This window comes from Mustela nigripes, chromosome 5 (genome assembly GCF_022355385.1).
Source record: "Mustela nigripes isolate SB6536 chromosome 5, MUSNIG.SB6536, whole genome shotgun sequence".
Classification (NCBI taxonomy): domain Eukaryota; kingdom Metazoa; phylum Chordata; class Mammalia; order Carnivora; family Mustelidae; genus Mustela; species Mustela nigripes.
The window spans coordinates 129,389,239-129,411,761 of NC_081561.1; the positions used below are offsets into that span (position 1 = coordinate 129,389,239).

Sequence of the window (22,523 nt, forward strand, 5' to 3'; positions counted from 1 at the left end):
TAAGTGGCGAGACAGGGAGCGGGGGGAGGTGCTGGGAGGTGCCGCGGCAGCGGCACCCGGTGAGGGCTTGGACGCTGCACTGGGACGTACCATCACAACCACCTCAAGTTCCGCAAACCAAAGCCAAACTCACCCTCTTCCTCTGAAAATGAGCTCTTTTTCCCGGACTCCCTCATTTCTGTTGCTGGCAAGTCCATTCTCCTGACACGTGCATTTGACTATGTGGACATTATCTTTGCTTCCTCTCTCCCTTTCCAGCACAGTGTTTGAGCCTTTCCATTGGGTCTAGAGTCCAGTCTTGTGCGTGTTTATTCCCCAAGGACTGTCTTGTGCAGGATGCCAACAGGAGCATTTATTTACAACCTGCCATGTTCTGGGCACTGTGCTAAGCACTTTGCATGTATGGTTTTTTGTTATCTTGGCAAAAATTAAAGCACGAAGCAGGTAAAATATATTTCCACCTTACAGAGACGCAAACTGAGGTGTAGAAAAGCTCAATAACTTGGCCAAGGCCCCAGGCAATGGATTTATGTGGCTTTGGCGCTGCTCCTGTGTGTCCCTCTGCACGCCTGCAGACCTCCCCAGTGCAATCTCAGGCTTCCTGAGATCTGTTGCTCCTAGCAAAGTCCCTTTCCCAGACAAGGCATTCAAATAACTAATGCTGGCATCACTCCGACACCCTGATTGGACAGAATTTAGCAATGTGCTTATGACTACAGAAGATCTGCTGTGACGGAGGGAGGCGTACAGGTATTAGAGAGCAATACCAAATAATTTCGAGTTGCCTCTAGAAGGCTGTTGGCAGAGGACCACCCTCACAGGCTCTGACCCTGGTCTTGACCTTCTCCCTGACACGGCTTCTGCTTACAGTCCAGCGGAGTAGGGGGTGGTAAGAGGAAAGGAACGCAGGAAGCGCTGTTTAACACATGTCCAAATTTCAATTCTACTTGTGCCCTGGGAAATATCACTGGATCCACCCCCGGCATGGGGGGATGATGACAAGACATTTCAGTGTTCCCTTAGATGGGAAACCTACAGCTGTGTGAAAAACAACTGTCCCCAAATACCTGTGTTTGGTCCTTGCTTCTCAATACTGCCCACACTTCCATGATCAAGATTGATCCTGGCCGTGGCCTGTGGGTATCATAAAACCCGACTTGAAAATATTAGCCAGCACATGGACCAGCTGTGTGGAGGAGCTGGTTAATCCCAGCAGGAACGTTAGCACGCGGCTCGCATGCCATCTGCAGAGCACACGAGAAGATAACACACCAACCGGGCCCTTTCTGCCTCGTAAAGAGGCCAGGGCAGGCCAGGCCCTTGGGAAGAATTTTGTAAACAGCTGGGTTGTCCCAGAGCTGGAAAATAAAGCTCTTCCAAACTCCCTCACACGTGCCCATCAGAAGTTCCCCCTTAAAGACTTTCCCAGAAAATAAAGGGAAAAAGGGACTCACGTCTAATCTTAGTTTTTCATTTTTATTTTTGCAATGACTGTCTTGATGAGAGGCAGTCAGTACAGCTGACGAGAGCAGAAGCAACAGTGCTGGCCATACCTGGACTCAAATCCTGCCTCGGCCCTTTTCCTAACTGTGACTTTGTGCAAGTTACCTAACCCCTGAGTCTATTTCTATCCGTTCCCTCCACACTCTTCACAGTGACCCTCTCAGTAGGGTATCCTGGCTCTCGGTAGGTATCCTGTAAATGCCCCAGTTCCTTCCTCTCCCTCTCCTGCAGGAGACCATTTCTTTAGTTCTCCTTGCAAATCCTGGAGCCCCACAGCCTTTGTTTTTCCCCACGTTCAGTTCTCCACATCATTTACTTCTCCTTATTATCTCCAGTGCTTAGCACAGATGTGGAGATATTTGTGAAAGAGAAGAGAGAAGCAAAAAGAGTTTTAAGAGGGATGGGCGGGCCTCTCTATTCGGAAGTTGAGCAAAGGAAACACTGTACAAAGGGTAGGAAGCCGATCCTTCAAAAGGTGTCAGGGCAGCAGGTGGGGCGGTGACGGTGGGGGTGAGGAAGCCACCAGAAGGGGGATGGGGACAGCCGGTGGGAGACGACGGTGGGACGTGAAGGCCAGGGCCGAGGGTGGCCAGTGTGGCCCCGCTCCACAGAAGCATGCCGGCAGGGAAACGGGTGAGGGGCTCTCACATGCCTTCCCCTCCGGTGCCAGGCACCCAGGGCCACAGCCAAAGGACCCCACTCCATGAACTAAACCTCTAGCCCTGTCCGCAGTGCCTCTGTCCACATCCTGGGTTTCTGCCCTGCAACCTTCTGGATAGTTCAAGGCCAGAATTTGTTACCACAAATTCTGTAGAGTCCAGAGTCTGGGGGAAGGGGAGGGACAAATCCTGGATGGCCCCATCTGGCATCCGGACTCGACTCACGCACACGAGGATGCTTTCGCGATCGTCTGCCGAGATGGACCCCGATCTCGCCCCGTCCCGAATCAAATATTCATGTCTCCAAACCTTCACCTGCTCCCCATCCTCTGGGTCGGGACGTGATGGGTTTGTTGCGGAGTGAACTCTCTTTGAGTGCCAGGTCTCAGGCCCTCTCAGCTTGCCTTGACTCAAAATCACATCCACATTTCTCTCTGGACGGCCAGCGCCAATCGCAGCTGCCCGTGTGCCTTTGATTAGGGACAAGGCCTGCCATCTGGCTCCGCAGTAGTGTGTGTGTGTGTGTGTGTGTGTGTGTGTGTGTGTGGGCATGCGGGCGGTGTGGGCATTTGGCTCCAGGACAGGAACTGCGAAGTGTTGGGAACATTCAAATAGCCGAGCTGTCTGACCAACACGTGACTGAGCATTTGGACGGTAATTGCATGAGCCAGGGTCTTCGTTTAACCATTCCCCCCATCACTCGAGACTGCTGAGAACGATGAGGGAAGAACAGGCATGAAATGAAAGAATTTAAGAAGAAAGAAAGGATCAGAATTCCAGGGTGGCCCTTCTAAAACTCAGTAGAAAGCATTGCCCTGTAATATGTCCTTGTCACCACTCAGCCCTGCTCAGAAGGCCTAGGCATGCTTAAGAGCAGCAGCCACGACCCCCACCCCCTACCTCCTTCAGACTCGAGCATTACAGGAGACGCGAGTTCTACAGGAGAAGCATACATTCGACTGGCACACTTAATTCCACACACCTACCTGCTGACCGCTGTGCGCAGATCCGGGATGGTAGAAAATAACCCTGGGAATTCCCTCCCTGGCGCTGGGTGCTCTCAAAGCAGCCAAAAAGCTCCCTGCTGGAGTGGCTGCTGGTTTGGGATGTGTTTGACCTACAGTCTGATTTCTACAAATCTCTGGGGGAGGGAGAAGGGAGGCAGATGACCTAGAGGGGGGTTGGCTGCTTGGGGGACACCATTATTTTCTATCCTTCTTCTAGATCCCTTTTCTGCTCTCTCCTGGCTCTGGACCCAGCTGGACTCACCAGTGGACTCCTCTAAGCTTGGTCTTCCCTCTAGGTTGGGCAGGACATCTGGAAGAGGCCCAAAGAGTGAGCTTGGGTACAAATCACCGGACCCATGCCTGGCCTTTCTCTGCCAAATGTGGCCTCTTGCTCTTAGCTCTGGTGGCAGTTCCCTTCCCACTGCCCTCTGGCCTCTGGCCCGCTGGGTGTTGTTATTTACTAGCTCTAGGATCTCACACTATGCCATGCTGGTTTTCCTAACTCTGCCCGTGCCTTTATGAATAACTTCTTTATTAAATTCTCCAGTGAGCGTGTTTCTGTGTTCTGCTGAGACTTCGATGGAATGACGAGCTGTTATCTGACTTCTCTTTTGGCCTTCCACAGCCCTCGTTCCCCAAAAGGAAAGCGTCCCAGGCCTGGATGTGAGGAGGGCAGCACAAGCCAGGAAGACCACCTCGGTGGACACTCATTCACCAGAAAGCAATATCTTGTCCATCTATTGAACCCACTACAGTCTCCCACATGCAGAGCTATCAGATTCCTGCCATATTGGGAAGAAAAACCTCAGCCGAAGAATGGAGGAAGGGCATGGAAAGAGAGAGGAAGGACCGTGCAGTAGGTGACTGTCCCCAAGGATGTGATCACAAGCTACCCTATGGAAACGCCCACCTTGTCTTGCTGTGTACTCGTTGTCTTCGATCAATCTGGCCAATCCAAAGTCAGCAATCTTGCATATGAGTCCATTCCCCACTAGAATGTTCGCTGATCGCAGATCCCTGTGGATGTAATTCATGCGCTCGATGTAAGCCATTCCTGCAGCAACCTGTGGGGACCAGGGAACAGGACACACGTCACACTATGACTCGATGCACCTACACGGCGCTAACCCTGAGGCAGGGGTCCAAGGGCCGTGAGGCCTACCTGTGCTGCCATATCCACGAGGTTTGGTAATTTCAGAGCCCTTCCTTCCCCATCTTTTAAGAAATCAAGGAGACTTCCTGCGAACAAAATATAAAACCACTTCAATTTATTCTGAAAGTTAAAAATGCCTGACAAAGGGCGATATTTGGTTTTCTTATTAGAAGGAATGAGGTGATTGAATGAATAATGCTGTCAATGAAGAAAAGATTTATACAAAAATAAAAAAAAGGAGGGTAGGAAAAAACTCTGCCTCGAGAGACAGCAGTTTTATCTTTCAGAAACAAACAATGGTGACTCCGTTTCTAAGGACAACAAAGGTTTGATAAAAACCACAATACATGGAATACGGTTCCTTTTATGTCACAAAGAAGGACACGTGGGCACACGTGGGGAGCTGCACCATTTCGCCTCATCCCCCAGCAGCCCCACTCGGAGGGAGGACATGGGGAAGATGCTGTCCGGCCCTGTGGTTCCCGAAGTGTGGTTCTGGGACCAGCGGGATAGCACCCCTTGGGAAATTTGTTAGAGATGCAAGCTCTCGGGTTCTACCCAAGATTCAGAATCAGAAACGCTGGAAGGTGGGCCCAGAAACCTGCAGTGTAAGAAGCCCCCTAAGTGATTCTGACACATGGCAAAGTTTGAGAATCACTGGCCTCGCTTATTTACAGATTTTAAATCAAGGAAAGAGTTATCTGAGGAACACAGAGTGGGGCAGGTAGCTCCCCCTGCTAGCTTGGGGCCATCCAGGAGCTCAGGACCAACACCAGGGCTGAAACAATCATGGGTAGAGGCTGGAGGCTCACAATGGTCATTCGTGATTGCTTCCGCGCTTTAATCACAAAGTTATTTACCAAATAACCCTGGACACAAAGGACAAAGCGTTTGCCAGGTAAACGAGAATTCCACATATATTGAAAAAGAAAGTACGTGGAAAGGAAAAGTTACACTGATGTCCTCTGATGTGCAATGCATTGCCTTTTAAGGTTATTTCTTGTTTGCTTTGTCTATTTTTCCAAAACAAAGTGATCTTTGGCCTGATCCCTGGCAATAATGCTTTGATTAGAAAGACAGAGAGAGAATGAGAATAAAATGTGCTCTTTGGGATGCCTGGGCAGCACAGTCAGTTGAGAGCCCAACTCTTGGCTTCAGCTCAGGTCATGACCTCAGGGTCTTGAGACTGAGCCCTACATCAGGCTCTGCACTCAGCGTGGAGTCTCCTGACACTCTCTCTCCTTCTCCCTCAGCCCCTCCCACTTGTATTCTCTCTCTCTAAAGTACGTCAATAAATCTTCAAAAAAAATGTACTCTTTAAAAGCATGATGTCTTTCTCCATCTGCTGTTTAAGCAGCATGCTGGAAAAACAAAGGTGCTGAGAAGATGGAGACTAAACTGAGCCCAGAGAGCTGTGTCTGATATTAACTGCTCAGCCCTGAAAAAGAAAATTTAGCCCATGGCATTCGAAGTGATAGCAAATGATCATAGCCTCCCACGCCATCCCTGATATTAAAAATGAATGCTTTCATTACGGCCAAGAGCTGGGACTCCTGACATGTGCAGCGTGCAGAAAGTGTTGCATTTCAGAAGCATGTGGGGGGCAAACTCAAGGTTTCAAAAAATGAAAAATGAAAATGAAAAAATGAAAAAAATGAAAATGGTCTGTTTCAAAAAATGTTTTCATTAATGAGCACACAATTTGTGCTGCACTGATGGGAATGCTTGACTCATGAAGAAACTAGGAAAAAAGCAAGCAGGCACCGCCACTGCCCTCCCCAGAACAACCCCTGTGGGTCAGCTGTGAGGTAGGGCCCAACCTTTGTTCATGTACTCGGTGACAATGTAGATAGGCTCCTCAGACACCACGGCGTAGAGCTGGACCAGCTTGTCATGTTTCAACTTCTTCATGATCTGTGCCTCCTCAAGGAATGACTCCGGGGACATTGTGCCTGGTTTAAGTGTCTTTATGGCTACTTTTGTGTTTCCGTTCCAGGTACCTGCACACATCCCACAATATTAAGTTAAATCCAAGATCCTCTTTTGATGGGGGGAAAAGATTTTAAATCAATAGCTACTTGCATAAAGTTAGAGTTTAACTTAGAAGAACTTAGTATCTTTTGTTGTTGAACGAGGATAATCAAATGTAAGGACTCTGTCAAATATTTCAACAGGAAAAATGTGTTTCCTTATGGCTATATTATGGTTTATAATTCTTGCAACTTTTTTCTTATTTTGATACATGCCACTTTCCTGTTCCGTAATCACCAGTTTGACTACAAATTGGTACCAAAAGCTCTGGACACTTCTTTACAAGGACGAATGTCCAAAGTGTAGAACAGGCCCAGCCATCCCATAGCTATCCCTTAGGTAGTAGAGGGAGCGTGGATTAACTAGATTAAGTTCCATGTTATGAAGTGTGTCATTAAAAAACAAAACAAAACATGGCAATACATTGAGGATGTCTGGAGATTACCTCCAGACTTTCAACTGTCTTCAGTAAATGGGCTACTTGACTGAGTCCTTGAACAGCTGATACAGAAGTAAGATTACAAGTATGCTGATAAGCACTGGCAAGAAGCTCGCAGTCTACTTGCCCCATACTTCAACCAGGTAAGGAAAATTCCTCAGGTTTACTGATGGTCTGCCACAAGAACAATAGCTTCTATCAGTTTAGAGTGGAAAAATCAAACAGCAGCTGAGAGGGAACAGAAATATTTAGGTATAACATGTTAAAATCAGGTAGTACAGAGACAGGCCTGGTTTATGATCATTGGTTGCCTCATCTGTAAAATATAGGAATGGAACTGGATTATCTTTTGAATCTCTTTCAGCCCCAAATGTAAGAAAAAAAAAAAGTAAGTTCAATGTGTATTCCACTATTAGCTCTAGGACTTTGACTTATATCTCTAAGGGAAACAGAAAAATCTGTGAAGTTAGATTACACCTTTTCTATTTAGGAAAGTGGTTTAAATTAAAATTTTTATATTGAATATAATTGGTTTTAGAATTAAAAAATTCAGTGAACTTTAGTCACCCTGTTCGAGACATGGTTCATATAATTACAGCATGCAACCTACAAAAATCCAAGTTATGAAAGAACAGTGGCTTAAAGAAGAGTTCATTCTAATCCTATAAAACATCTGACCACTAACCATAAATGGAAAATCTGACAATCTGTCAGTGGTCTTTCTTATTTGAGTGCTGTTAGCATCCCAAAATTTTAAATAGAGATTTTCTTCTCTAATAACAACGCAGTTAGTCTCACTGGCATTCCTTCCTGATCCTGAACTAGCATAACTTGATGTTTTATGTTCAGTGGGAAACAGATTCTTAATAGTATGACATACTGATTTAAAGTTGATAATTATAAAGTTTGATAATAAATTTTTTGTGTAATGTCTGATTCTTCCTGACTGCGTAATTGATTGAATTAAAATCCTTGGCATTCACAACTTCAATTACAAACTGGGCGGACGAGGGAGAGGAAGGCCATAAAAAGATATTTATACACACTTATTATACAGTATCTTAAGAGTACACACACCAATGTGTATGTCCGAGCATCCATCTCTAACCGCATTGCTGCATCTACATCTGTGTAACACTTGGTCCTTGCCAAGCTCTGTTCCAAGTGCTTTCACTGTGTTAAATCTTTTAATACTGACCACCATAAACACTGACAGGTACATGTGGCAACAGGTACCGACGTGTATTGTTTTTAATTGAATCTAATAAAGAAAGAAGGAGGATTCTATAAACACCAACATCTGTCTCACTGACAAATGTGTTTGGGTGGGGCCAAATTTATGGATTTTCTCTAAGCAAAGCTGCAACAGGGCCCTGTGCAGTCAGCCCGATCAACGACACGACAACCAAATTAAGGGAAGTAGGAGTGTCTACTGAGCATCTCCTATACATGGGGACTCTAAGTGTATTGTCCCGTGTAATCCTCAATCTTAAAAAGTAGGTATCATTCCAATTTTACAGATGAGGGAACAAAGGCACAAAGAGGTTAAATTGGCCCCTTGCTCATGGTTAATCAGCTAGTAAGGATTCAAACCCAGGCCTACTGAGCAAAAAAGCCCATGGTCTTTCCTATAGTAACTATCTATAGTATCTTACCTTTCCAGGTCTTAGGAAGAGGAAACAATGGACTCTTATTGTACTGGTTTCTTGTTCTGTGTGTGCCTGCCTTCATTAACTATATGAAGAAGGATAGAAAAGTGCAGCAGTTTTGCCACATTCTCAAAATCTAAATGTCCTGAGCCTATCTAGCTAGCCAGGTTAAATGTCTTGGTCCCAATGACTGTGTGGATGTTTTTGCCCCAAACGGTCTTTTAAATTGGCTTTGAGATGCATCCAAAATGAAATGTGCCCTCTGCCTTACCAAGCCACACTTCAGCGAAACACCCCTGACCCAGCTTCTTCTCCAGAAACAATGAATCACGTGCAACTTCCCAAGCATCTTTAGCCAATCCAGAAGTTTGTGGGGTACAACTCGATGCAATCCCAGTTAAGTTAAAACACAAACCATCAGCTTTCTCTACAGGAAAGGGAATTAATAAAGAAAACACAGTCCTTATAATCCATAATTATGCATGCACTAGAGAAGATGGAAGGTGACTTGCCCTGTGGGGTGACACTGCACTGGGCAAACATTTGCACTTGAAAATGAACGGCAAAGCATTTGTGCAGGCTGGAACATGCCTTATACTATTTTCTGGCTTATGAGTCAATACTCATATCATAGCATAATTCGAGCCATCTGCCAATCTTGACGGCTATCTCTCTTTTGGAAATTCCGGAATTCTGAAATTCAAATCAAAGGCATAATTCCCCACTATTAGTAATTTAAACCTTCTTCCAGGCCATAAAGTCTTCATTTTTCACCTTCCATCTTGGATGTTTGGGACTTCCCAAACGAGAGAGCTAGTAATAGAATAATTGAGTCTCAGCATACCCATCCATACTTCCCCAAACTGCCCATTTCCCAGTCTCTTGATCAACTGTAGGGATTCTCGAGGGATTTCCCAGACATCTTTGGTTTTGACAGACAGATCGGTAAGCCTTGGCATCCCTTTGTGACAGGGAACTACTAGGCGGCAGCAGAGACCTGCGGCTCTCTCTGATGGAGCGGGGACAGCAGCAGGAGAGGGAGAGAAAAGCAGAACACGTGAAACAACACTTAGAATCACACAAACCCAGCGAGCGCACGGCGCTGCTCAAAACTGCTACGTCAGCAGAGAACTGCACACATCTTGGAAGATTAGACACCAGACATTGAAACATGTTCACTGGAGGTAGGACAGAGGACATTTTAGGTGTGGACTGCTCTGTGCCTCTGGGTAGAATATAGGCTATGCACATATACAGGTAGAGGTACGGCTGTTTTGGTTTCTGTACTCACTAAGGAAGAAAAATGTTTTCTGCCCAGTATGCTAATATCATGTCTCTGAAATCCTGAAAATACTTCCACTGATTTCAAAGGGTACATCTGGACTACAGAACATCAGCACAACTGTCCCCTCCCTCTGTATGTCAAGGGCTTAGGGACCTTCTATGAATATACTTAAAACTGTAATTTTGGTACAGGATCTTTCCATAGAATGTTAGACTATTATAAACTAGTAAGACTAAAGATTATACCTGGCAGGGGAAGAAAGAGGTCACATTTCTCTAGGGTTTCTCTGTTTTTTTTAACTGATTCTTTTCTACCAATCAGATACTCTTGCTTCTTTGATATTTCCCATTAAAACAAATCTTTATAACAATCTCTAATATATGATTTAGGATCTGGTTTCAAACAGAAACAAAGGAAACTGAAATCTGCAGAAACTCAAGGATGTGAAAGTACTCTATTTTCTAGAAAAAGACAAAGGAAAACAATGATCACTTATGGGTTATTTGGAATTTTCTTTTTTCTTTCTTTCCCTTTCTCTTTCTTTCTTCTTCTTCTTCTTTTTTTTTTTTTTTTAAAGAATATACCTTTTAGAAACTGGCAGTGGTGAGGGGGAGAAATTGCTTGAATGCCAAGTGAAACATCTGTCAGGTAAGGGAAGGTAACAAAGCACGAGGAATCAGAGCAGTGACAAAGGCTGTAGAGAGCCTGGCTTGTGAGGTGGACAGAGCCCCCCGCCCCCCTGGAGGCCCCTCAGACCCAGGGAAATTATATGTAGGGTTGTTGTCTTTTCTCTGGGAACCAGCTCTAAGTTACTTTTTACTCCTTTCTTTGTGGTAGGATCAGGTTCTGAGATGTTTAGGCAGGAAATTATTTATGTGTCAGTATTTCAAAGGCACTTTATTGTGTGGAAGAGGGAAAGAGGGAAGAGGAAAAGCCAATATAAAAACAAATCTAACTTGAGATGGATTTTTTTTGAGATTAAAAAACGTCTACTGCTCTTCATATCCCTTCTCTCCTTCCAGCTTTACGATGTTATTAAGGTGCCCTTTCCAACACAATATTTTCAAATGATCCAAACCCTGGGGATCCTGCTGATGTCTGGCTGTAATGAAATATATTTCAGCATCTGAAAAAATCCTTACACATGCAGGCATTTTGAGTATGTTGTTTAAGCTCGGGGAGATATTCTGCTTCATTTCTACTACATGTTTCATTAGAACCCACATAAACTAAAGCTACCCGATATCCTAATCAATGAGTAGCTCCAAGTGTTATTAATTTTTTCACTTTTTCATTAGTGCCCAGGATCAATCGAGAGGTGTTTCTTATTGTCATTTTCAAAAGATTGCTTTTCATGGTGCTAAAAAAATGACACACACATTTTTTAAAATGAATGTGCACAGAGCAATAGTTGAGATCAAGTCGTGTACTATTTTGTGGTGTTGTTATTGTCTTGAAGAACAATATAAAATGTATCTATGTGTATATGAATATATGAGTGTGTATATATATATATATATATATACACACACATATACACCACAAAAATACTACTGGGTTTAAGGGGACATAGCTCTATATCTGTACATATGTATCTATATAAAAAACCACCTGTGTATGTTACATAGTGGGAGGCTTTTGCTAATCTTGGAACGAAAGTGGTCATTTTGATACTTATGCGTAAGACCACATCCTCTACTAAGATGTACAGACTGCACACTTAAGCACCTAGTAAGTGTACATCTCTAGGAACAACACACTAGCAGTGACATTGGGGGGTCCGGACAGCGACTGCTCTACTGACTGTTCCGAAGTTTTATACAAGAGCTGTAACCGAGCTACGTGTGTGGGTCACACAGTCTACATCTCATTAGCAAACAGCAGCACTGGTGGAGAAACAGAACATGATAAGTGGATTGCGAAATTCCTCTGGTCATGGGAATGAAAAGCATGTGCAGCCACTCGTATGAGTGCTGAGTGTGAACTGGGGGACCCCCGACAGGAGCCCCCTGTGAATTCCCTCCAGACACTGCTCCCTATCCTGTCACAGTTTCCAATTCCAGACTCCAGGGGAACAGGAAAAGATGACGGCTTTTAAAATTTAACTTACTGCTTTGTCCTTGGGAAACTAGAAAGTTACAGTCTTTTGACAAATGTATACATATGGAACTAATAACAACTCCGGTAGAACCTATTCAGCCGTGCCCCACCTTGTGCAGCTGGCGAATTGTCACTGCTGACTTCGTATATGCTTGTACCCACCCCCCCCAACACATACCCCCTCCCCTCACCTCCCCATCCCCTCCAAGGTACCAGGGGTTACTCATTAGTTAGAAACCGGGTTTACCTGAGTAATGTTGAACAAGCTGCTGAAGTGTTTCAAACTGGGCCCGGGTGGTAATATAGTATCCACCATTGTCAAGTTTGCGAATTTTATAATGTTTGACGTGGTCTCCTTTCATGTCGTCCCAGTCTCGGATGGACAGTGAATAGGCACCTGGTACAAACGCACATAGCATCAGCAGCTCCAATCATTCTGCGAGCTCGTTTGTCTTCTGGGTCTCGTTTACTTGAGTACTCTGATCAACAATTATGAAGAGGACGCACACATGTGCACACATGTGTACATGCGCACACGCATGTGCACACACACACTTCCACTCAGTGGAAGAAAATACCTCTTTATTGCAAGTATCAGGAGATAGTAGCAATTCAGTGATTTTATCCTCGAGAATGAAAGCCCACCTGGGCTTTTCCTACAACACTCTCTTTAGTACCCTCGTACTAGTACCCTAATAGGATACAGCCCCAACTCCCCGGGGGGTGGGCGGGAGGGAAGATGAAGAGAAACACAGCCCAGCCGGCCGGGGTGGCTCTCCTCATCATCCTTGTCCATGGAGTGTCGCAGAGGCAGAGGCAATGTGAGTTAAACAGGTGTGGCTCTAAAAGGAAGCCTCCGGTTCCTTCTCACAACCCTGTCTCAGGAGCAGACCCCCACGCCTGGTAGATCGAGCTGGAAGGCCACTGCTCCTGCTTTCCCTTGGCCCAGCTTTTCTCCTGGGCTCTAATGTGTGGTTAAATAATAATAAAGGCCAGTGGCTGGAGGAAAGCAGTCAGTTTTGAAAAAACAAAAGGAATGCAAAAACAACCTGTAGGATTGGTGCCTGAGGAACTAAGAGTTGTAGAAAATCATAATTCTAAAGACCTGCTGCAAATTCTATGATCCTGTGTGCCTGCAGGAGTGAAGCTGCCTGGCCTCTGTTTCGGGACGAAGGGCTTGATTCTGAGCCTCTGCAGGCCTTTTAGCTGTCTGCAGTTCTAGAGCCTGGAGGGAAAACTGAAAATTGGACTCTGTTCACAAGGCAGGGAGGATATATGTGCCATTTAAAAACCCTTGTACATTAGAGATAAGCCTTTCATCCCCTCTGACTAATCCACAGATTTGAATGACAACCAAGTTCTTCAACTCCTTATCTTACCTTTGGTGGTTTCACTTTCACGGATAAGAAAGGTACCTCTCGGGTTTCCAAAGGACAAAAGCTGTCGCTCAGCATCTTTTCGGCCAAGTTTTCCAAAGTACCACCTTTCAATGAGATCAAGGGAAGGAAGCGTTTTGTAAGGCTCGTTTACAAAAACGCAATAGCACTCCTCCTCACCTCCGACCAAGATCACATCCGCAGCCTTTCCCTCTACATGTCTCCCTAGCCTCATCTCGCTCCCTTTCAGTCTGCTCCTGATTCCATCCATCCCTAATCCATCTCTTTCACTTTTTAAAGAAAAAAAAAATCAGTTTCGAATTGTGGCTGATTTCCCTTCCCTTCCAGAGTGACAAGAACTGGTTTGTGTTAACACTGCCCCCTGCATTCACAAAAGGAGAAATCTAAGACCTTGTTTTGAAACAGCAACTGCAGGAGACCCTTCCCACGCACACCTCCAAGACCCTGGGATTTCGGAGCATAATTACAACCTCTGGGAAATAATGAAACGCAGCCTTCGTCTAGATAAGATCATTAATCAAGCATTAAAAAAAAGTCAGTCAGAACGGATAAAGAACAAAGACCCGATATTTTCAGTAACTTTGTACCTATAGCAGCTTTGAAAAAAATTGTCAAGACGACCCCTAATTTGAGATGAGTGCTGCCCTTGGATGCCTGCTTTCATGCTGGTCCTGGCCAGCAGGTGTGAGGACTTGGGTAAAGGAAAGGCTCTGCCCGCAGGTGGGTGGGGTCTGCGCATGCGTGCTCGGCACAGCTGCAGGGACGGGTCCCTGTGAACAGTCAACGAGCGCGTCCCTAACAAATGACTGGCGTTTGCAGACGCTTCCTACCCTCCCTGAGACGACACTCTGGTGCCATGTGAGAAGGCAGCCCCTCCAGTCAGCTCCCAACCGCGGCTGCTGACCTCTTCTCTTCCCTCCCACCCCGCAGCCCTAACCGTGGCCCGGCCCTTGGCTAGCGTCTGCGCCCGGGGCGCTGAAGCAGCCGCAGCAGCAGGTGCTGTGGGAACCCGAGGAGCAAGTCCGGAGCGCCCTGCCGGCATCGGTGCCTAGAAACAGTTTTAGAATATTCGACTGCGAAAGGATCCAGTTTCTAAAATGAAATTTTAATTCATTATACTTGAACACAGCTATTATGTGTTCCCTGTCAAATTTCTTTTGTGAATGAAAGAGCCTCACGAGATGAGAAAAGACGCGCTGCAAGCGAGCTCCGCAGTGACTTTTAAAGGCACCGCACTGGGTAATGATCCTAACTTAGCACTAGATGGTGGAAAGAGAATCACAATTATTTATGAAAAATGACTTTCTGGGTTTGCATCAGCTGCCCAATGAAAACGCAGCACGAAGGCGAACAGTGCCGAAAAGAGAGCTGTTAGAACAATGGATGGAACTAAAACAAGAGCATTTTCAGATAATGGTAATTGATTGCCTATGAAAACCATATGCGTTATCTCCTTAAAATGCTAATTTATCTTTAAAAACAAAGTATTTAAAAATATATTACATTACACACGTATATAACTTAAATATAGAGTTGGTAGGTTCCCAGTTAAATAAAAATGCCACATTTAGTGGTACCTTTTATTCTGAACGAACACAAAGATGTTTGCCAATGTGCCCTAAAATAAAAATTCGATACAAATTCCTTTATTCTCTGATGCTAAAACACACTCCCGAGGAGAAAAAAAATGAGCGCAGAAGCACTGAGTATTTGGGAGTGAGGAACAAAAGCAACTGTCTTAGAGCGAACATAAAGGAATTAAAGGCAAGGCGGTGAAGCAGTTGGGGGTTTGGCTGGGGTGTGCAGTCTAATCCGCAGTGCACAGTGCAGCACCAGAGCCAAAGACTGGGCCTCGTGTCCGACTTCCTTGACTCCCTTACTGGTGAGGCAAGACTCCCAGGAGAGACAGGTCCCCAGGGCATCATCGAGGAGGACAGGTCCCCGGGTTTGGGAGTCCTGGGCCAGTTTTCTTTCCCTCAGTTCAAAAAAGAGGGTCCTCACACAAGCCACTCTGAGAGTTCTCCCTTTTGGAAGTGGCCAGGAGTCCTCCACAGGTCAGGAAAAGGAACAGTGGCTGTCCCTCCTAGAATCCCCTCAGCCTACAGACCATCACCCCAAACTGGTACCAGTGAAATTTCTTGGCCCAACTAACGGCTAGTCACAACTTACTATCAAAGAAACCAACCAAGACCCCAACTCAAAGGAAAGGAGCATCTGAAATGTACCATCAGAGGATTTCCCTGAGCTGTGGGAGTATGTGAGATACTTCTAGTACCTTCAGAAAGAAAATCGAATGCTGATCTTTAATAATTACTTGCCCCCTTGACCCCCTCCTGGCCTTTCTCTTCCTCTGCCCACTCCCATTCTTTTTCCCACCCTCGCTCTCATTTTTTTTTTCAGCAGACTATAGGCTTCGAACCTTGCACTCACAGTAACAACATATGCTCTGGCCAGAACTTCATCGCGCTTTCCTGGTTAGTTTCTATGACAAATAATATTGGGTTTTCATTAGGGTTCTGATAATGATCCCTTTCGAATTAAGTATGTTTTTAAAAAACAGGTGTAAGGAAAAATAGTAAGTTAGTAATAGTACGAGTGTTACATAGCTATGGCAAAAACCGCAGCACAAGGCCTGGGAAAACACGGCATATCCTCTCAGCCCTGAAATCACTCTAGTGAATTTCCTCTCCCTCCTGCACAAAGTTAATGGCATTTTTTTGTGACAGCTAACTTTTAAAAGCAAGTCGTTGAGTGAAAACAACAAACAAAACATACTCTTCTGCCTGGATAGAGTCAACGGGAGCCACGTAATTGCTGGGAATGTAACCAGTCTCTCCGGTCGTCAAGGAGCGGGCTTCCCACCAGTCTCCTTCCCTGCAGAGAACACAGAGAAAAGGAAGTGAGTGTGTTGACCATTTCAGTGTCCTACAGTTACAGACTCAACGCCCTAAGCGTGTAAGGCATCTCCTAGTCATTCCACTGCCTGATTTCTCCACATGCCAACATAGGCCTTTGTAAGGGTCACAGGGCTACAGTCTGAGTTGACGGTCGCTTGACTCCAGTGCTGTCTCTCATTTTTTATTTTATTTGCAAATTAACAACGTCGAACCCTGGACATGAGAGAGCTCTCTTGGGGTGGAGGGGCATTTTGCTTGGTAAGTGTCCCCACCTTGGACAGAGGGGAAGGGAACCCAACCTCAGGCTACTTTAGAAAAATCCTGTAACAAAAGCAGAATGGTAGTTATGTGAGGTGAAGGATGTGTTATTGTGGTAAATATTCACAATATATACATGTGTCAACCCAACACACTGTACATGGTACACCATACATATCGTACAACCCGTCATGTTGTACACAACCCATCACAACCTATACAATGTTATGTGCCAGTTATATCTCAGCAAAGCTAGAAGGAAAAACAAAGCATGCACTAACTCTACTAATTTAGCTAAGTCTCTATTTCAACTCACATCCTGAGGTAAGCAGCATCCTCTGGTATTGCTGGACAGATGCAAAGTGTTTGCTGGCTCTAGTGTTATTTTGTTAGCCATTAATAGATAGATCAGGAAAGAAAACAGCTCATCTGCCCATCATCTCAGACAGGAAGCCTGCTAGGAGGCCCAGGAAGGAATGAAAGCCTAGCCCTCATACCTGCCTTGCTTGCTTTCAAGACAATGGGTAGAATGATGAGGCCAACAGGGTAGGCCTGGTTCAGAAGCCTTCAACCTGAGGTTATATTCCACTGACTACAGACCTGAGTCTGGTACACGGGAGAGGAAGGGTCTAGCTGTGTGTGTACAAGTGTGCAGGGGTGGGTGGGTGGGAGACCCAAACCGGCCAGGCACTTTAGGTTCTGAGTCTCCCCACTCTGTTTAAGACCCAGTGTTCCAGGCAACAGCCTGTCTCAGTCGGGATGGGGAGGGCGGGCTCTCAGGTCTGCGGGCAGAAGGACGTGAAAGGGGGGGCTTGTAACACCACTCTCAGCTTACAACAAACGGGTCAGTTCAACAGTTAGAGTTGATGTGTTGGACTCACGGCAATGGACCTGTGACGGAGAGAAGGGGCGGAGTGTGTGACTCTCCCCACACACACATGTGGGGCCGCAGCCCTGCCTTGCACGGAGTCCACAGAACCCGGCACCAGCCTGCGGCCAGGGGTGCGAGGGCAGGGGATGAGGCGAGGCTGCTACTCTTGGGCATACCGAGACCTGTCTGGTGGCTCTTCGGCAGAGGCTCAGGGCCTGTTCTCCTTCCTCTTTTGGTCCTTGGAAGCAGCAAGAGAAAACCCTACCACCCCCCCGCCCCTTTTTCCTTTAACATCATTTTGTAGCCAGATTCTGTGTCAAAGCTAGGGAAGAAAATGTGTTGGCTTTTAGCCCCGGTCAAGATCTTCCTCAGGCTGATGGGATTAGGTAGAGAATAACCAGCCTCTGTATTAACAGGCGCCTTACTCGAGAGCCCCATTCTCCGAAGATTGACTCTCTGAGCGAGGACACTGATGAGCAACAACTCAGACAGGATTTAATAAAGTAACAGGCAAGCGGCGACAAGCCCCCACGTGCACGGGGTGTGGTTGTGGGCCAGTGCTTGGTGGCACAAGTGACACAAATCAGCCCATGAGAAAACAGGGTGCTGGCAAAGGCTTTTAAAAACTTATGTCTTTTGCCTTTTTAAATATTTATTTATTTATTTTAGAGGGAGGAGAGGGAGAGGGAGAGAGAGAATCTTAAGCAGGCTCTGCAATGTGGGGCTCCATCCCACGAGCCTGAATCAGGACTGAGCCGAGACCAAGAGCTTGGCACTTAACCGGCAGCACCACCCAGGTGACCCTAAAAACTTATGTTTTAATTCATTTTTCAGTCTTTCCTTTTTTCACCCTGTTAGACAAATTTAAACGGACAAATCAACCAAAACAAGGAGATAAGTTCTCATACCTGGGAAGTCTTTGCTAAGAAAACTTTAGTTTATGTCCAGATTTGTCTCAGGAAGTGACTGACACGCATGGAGGAACATACATGTATATGAACCCATGTATATACATGTATATACATACATGTATATGAACATACATGTATATGAACTCGACTTAGGAGCTGGGTCTTTACTGATCGTGTGGTCTACTGTGCTGCTCCCCTATTGGATTCCTCTGGCTTTTGGCCTCAAATCATGAAAGTAAAACTGTTAACCATTGAACAGTTTATATTGGTTTCATTTCTGTGTCCTCTAAAAGAAATACATGCAATTGTTAAGTATACCATCTAGCAACACATGTGGAAATTAATTTTTTTCTTTGAACATGTGCTAAGAAATGGCTTTGGAGGCTTCAAGCTGGTGACAATGTTTACTACTCCAAAGTTCCACCAGATGGAGACATTTCATCATAAAAAATTAACAATACCTACCATCTCCCCCACCTCTCCTTTCTCTTTCCCTTACTCCACCTCCCAAACCCCACACCCAGGAAATGCTCCAAAATAGTAAAAAATTAAGAGCTTTCAGCAGCAGCTTCTCTTTAATTGCAACCTCCATCAAGTGAGCTCTAATTGACTTAAATTAAGAAGACTATCTGGTATCAGTGTTGGGTATGTGGAAATGTCACCTGAGGCGGGAAGCCAATACATTTTGCCTGGGGGCTGGACAACCCCAGTCTTATTCAGATGATCTGGGATTTCTCTTCTTTTTTCTTTCTTTCTTTTCCTTTCCTTTCCTTTTCTTTCTTTCTTTCTTTCTTTCTTTTTTTTTTTTTTTTTTTTTACAGAGAGAGAGAGACCGCCAGAGAGGGAACACAAACCTGGGGAGGGGGAGAGGGAGAAGCTGGCTTCCTGCAGAGCAGAGAGGCAGATGCGGGGCTTGATCCCAGGACCCTGGGATCATGACCTGAGTCGAAGGCAGAGGCTTAATGGCCTAGCCACCAAGACGCCCCATCAGATGATCCGAGATTAATCAAGTATCGTTAACCCTTGAACAGCACAGGTCTGAGCTGCATGGGTCCACTTATATGCAGATCTTTCCCAATAAAAATAGTGCAGTAAATGTACTCTCTTCCTTATGATTTTCTTAATAACATTTCTTTCCTCTAGCTCACTTTATTCTAAGAACACAGTATATATCATACATATATGAAATATGTGTTAATTGACTCTATCGGTAAGTCTTCTAGTCATCAGTAGACTATTAGAAGTTTTTGGGGAGTCAAGGTTATATGCAGATTTTTGACCACACGCAGTGCGGGGAGCTGGTGCCTCAACCTTCCCATTGCTCAAGGGTCAACTACAATTTCCATTTCAAATCCAGTACTAACATCTCATTTTGAAATTAGCACCTAAATGGCTTAGCACAGATTAGAATCCAACTATCAGCTCATTCTAAAGTCATGTATCAGGAATTCATGATTTTTTCTTAAGTGACTCCATTAATCTCACAAGGTTTTGAGTTACTCATGAGAAAGAAAATTCTTTTCTTTTTTGAGGCCAACTAGGGTCATTTTTCCCATCAAAGTCAATATGAAGTGACAAGGAAACAATGTATTATGTAGTAAGCCTCACAGGTTGTGCCCAAAAAGGCTGGTACAGACTCAAAACATCTATCAAAAAAATCTTTTGAGCAAATGAATAAATCATCTTTTCAATGCACTGGAAGTCCAATTCACTCACAAATAATACTCTTTCACAAATCATTCACCTTGATTTAGGAAAACAGAATCTTTACTATGTGACTTATTACTTCTTAAATTATTGTGAAAATTAACATTATTAAAAATGCACTTAAAGGGGCGCCTGGGTGGCTCAGTGGGTTAAGCCACTGCCTTCGGCTCAGGTCATGATCTCAGAGTCCTGGGATCGAGTCCCGCATCGGGCTCTCTGCTCAGCGGAGAGCCTGCTTCCCTCTCTCTCTCTCTGCCTGCCTCTCCATCTACTTGTGATTTCTCTCTGTCAAATAAATAAATAAAAAATCTTTAAAAAAAAATGCACTTAAAAAAAACCTGTTCTTACAGTTATTTCATTAATTCAGCATTGGTGAGATTTTCTTTATTTAGCTTTGACTCAAAAATATGATTTAAGGCTCTCATTTAGAATCACTTTTAAGTTTTTATAATAGCTTCCCCTATTCCTCTAATTTAAAGACCTACTAAAAGAGCCTGTTCTCAATCCCCTAAATCACTTATTGGGTTTGTTGGCCTCTGAGACAGCCAGGAAGTAGCATCTGCACACAGAAGTGAGCCTGTCCCACTGAGCTGTGGAGTGTTTTTATTATAAATGCTATATTCTTTCTCAATTTGGTTATTGTCATCTTACCGTCAGAGAGCATATTCATAACAACGTTATCAAATGCATAGATGGGACCCACTAATCCCAGATTTCTCCTTAACAAGATGGAAAGAACTTTAAAGGAGTCACTACTGTAGGCACTACTCTACTCTGTGTTACATGTTTATTATTAGGTGGTAAATCACCAAGTCACGAAATGTGAAAATAGGGAATAAAATAGATGCATTTAAGTAGTCTGTAAAATGGGTTCAAGTTTATTGATGTGCAAGTGCACTACACTGAGTACTTGTAACGGGTCCCTGAAGAACCGTTACCCCATGCCAGGCGGCAGTGCTACCGGCTCTGGGCACAAGCGCACAGGTATACCACCCGGGTCCTGCCACACTTGAAAGCACAAAGGCCAGCCCTGCCGCCTTCTCTTTCTGCCTCTGGATGGGGAAAGGAGTGGGAGGACACAAGTACTAGGAGGTGTGGCAGCTGCCCCAGGGAGAACAGAGTGCCATCCCCCCCCCCCCCCCCCAGTGGAGGAGCGCCAGGGGCTGGGAGGGACTGGGGGAGGGGAAGGAGGCGCTTACCATCTGGTTCTCTACCATTGCTTTGTTTGTTCTTCATGATTTCCTCTTCCCTGTTATTACCCTTTACTTCAAGATACCGTATTTGTTGTAGAAACCTTATTTTTTCTCCCCATAACCCTGGAAAAGGGCATTTAAATGGCATGTAGGATGAGGAATTTCACTGGCAAGAAGGAAGAACATTAAATAAGGGGGAAAAAAACCTTTGTAATATTTTCTGATAAGAGAACAAAACCAGAGCCTCAAAGCCTGTAAAACACAAAAGGCCATTCGTGTAAATCATAAAACACAGATTGAGATAGACTGGATCTTCCTGGAATGTTTCTTCAAAATTAAACTGATGCCACTGTCGATCCTATCCAGATCAACAAAGGAAGAAGTCACAAATTTGACTTTGGCAAGGACTGGCTTTCCAAGGGTCCCATGATTTGATGTGTGGATCCCCTTGCGGTGTGGACAAACCTGCAGAGGACGAGCTGGGTGGTACTTCCTACTCCTCCCTAGTTCTCACCTTTCTGAAGTTGGTTTGAAGTTCTAACCAGCTTTGGGACTGAGAGAAAATTATAGAGAACGGGGAGGGGAAGCAGAGGGTATTTCAGAATTCAAAGCAGGTAGACTCAGAGGAGAAGCATTCATCTGAGAATCAAAATAACAATAAGGAATCAGATCAGAAGAGATCAAAGCCCACTTCCCCTCTCTCCCACCTCCCAGCTGACCTAAACTTTCATGTATCTTGAAAGGTTCAGTCCTCTCTGGGCTGGAGGTTGGGGGTTGGTCCTCTGGGCCCTTGTGAGACCAAACCTGACACAGTCCTCAGGGTGCCACTCCCACACCTCACCCGTGGCTCTGCCACCTGTTGGCTCCTCTGGGCACCCAGGCAGCTCCTAACTCCAGCCTCTGGCTCCTTGTATGTCGAACCATGACTGTGAGGCACATCACAGACTACTGCATGCATGAGAACACTTGCAACCGAGTACACAGCTGGCACAGAGGAGCTGTCAATAAATGGCAGCTGTTTTCTATTAAAAAAAAAAAAATCTCTGTGGCTGTGGGGGCCTACTAGGGGGCAGGTCACGTTCTTCTTGATCTGGGTGCTGGTTGCACGGGATACACAGTTTGTGCAAATACAGCAAACTGTACACTTTGAAAACATTGTGGTAAAACACGTATAGCAAAATTTACCATTTCAACCACTTTCAAGTGTAAAGTTAGGCAGCACTAAGCCCAATTTGTTGCTGACCACTACCATGCACGCTTCTGACACATGCAGTTTTCTGCATGTATTTAAAAAGTTCAACCCCGCCCTCCCACCCTTACCCATTAATGATGACAATACTAAGTAAAAAAAAAAACCCGAGCAACCCTGTGGCTACTATATAGACAGTTTTCCGAGATCCAGAAGAGTGACCTCTTGTGGGAGGAACCCAGCTCCTGTCCTTGAGTTGGGGGCGTCCCGGGAA

At 45.2% G+C, this 22,523-nt stretch overlaps 1 protein-coding gene across 5 annotated transcripts in view; it reads right to left on the bottom strand.

The window, feature by feature from the left end:
- The window catches only part of FYN (FYN proto-oncogene, Src family tyrosine kinase), a 210,310-nt gene that overhangs the window by 29,012 nt on the left and 158,775 nt on the right, over nt 1-22,523 (bottom strand). For 4 of the 5 annotated variants that reach the window (XM_059401223.1, XM_059401221.1, XM_059401222.1 and 1 more), the window contains 7 exons: nt 15,999-16,097; nt 13,206-13,309; nt 12,074-12,223; nt 9,286-9,450; nt 6,143-6,322; nt 4,332-4,408; nt 4,080-4,233 (listed from right to left, as the gene is read on the bottom strand). In XM_059401223.1, coding sequence (XP_059257206.1) covers nt 4,080-4,233; nt 4,332-4,408; nt 6,143-6,322; nt 9,286-9,450; nt 12,074-12,223; nt 13,206-13,309; nt 15,999-16,097 — 929 coding nt within the window. Of the gene's footprint in view, nt 1-4,079; nt 4,234-4,331; nt 4,409-6,142; nt 6,323-8,712; nt 8,869-9,285; nt 9,451-12,073; nt 12,224-13,205; nt 13,310-15,998; nt 16,098-22,523 lie in introns of all 5 variants that reach the window. The other variant, XM_059401225.1, reaches the window with a different exon arrangement.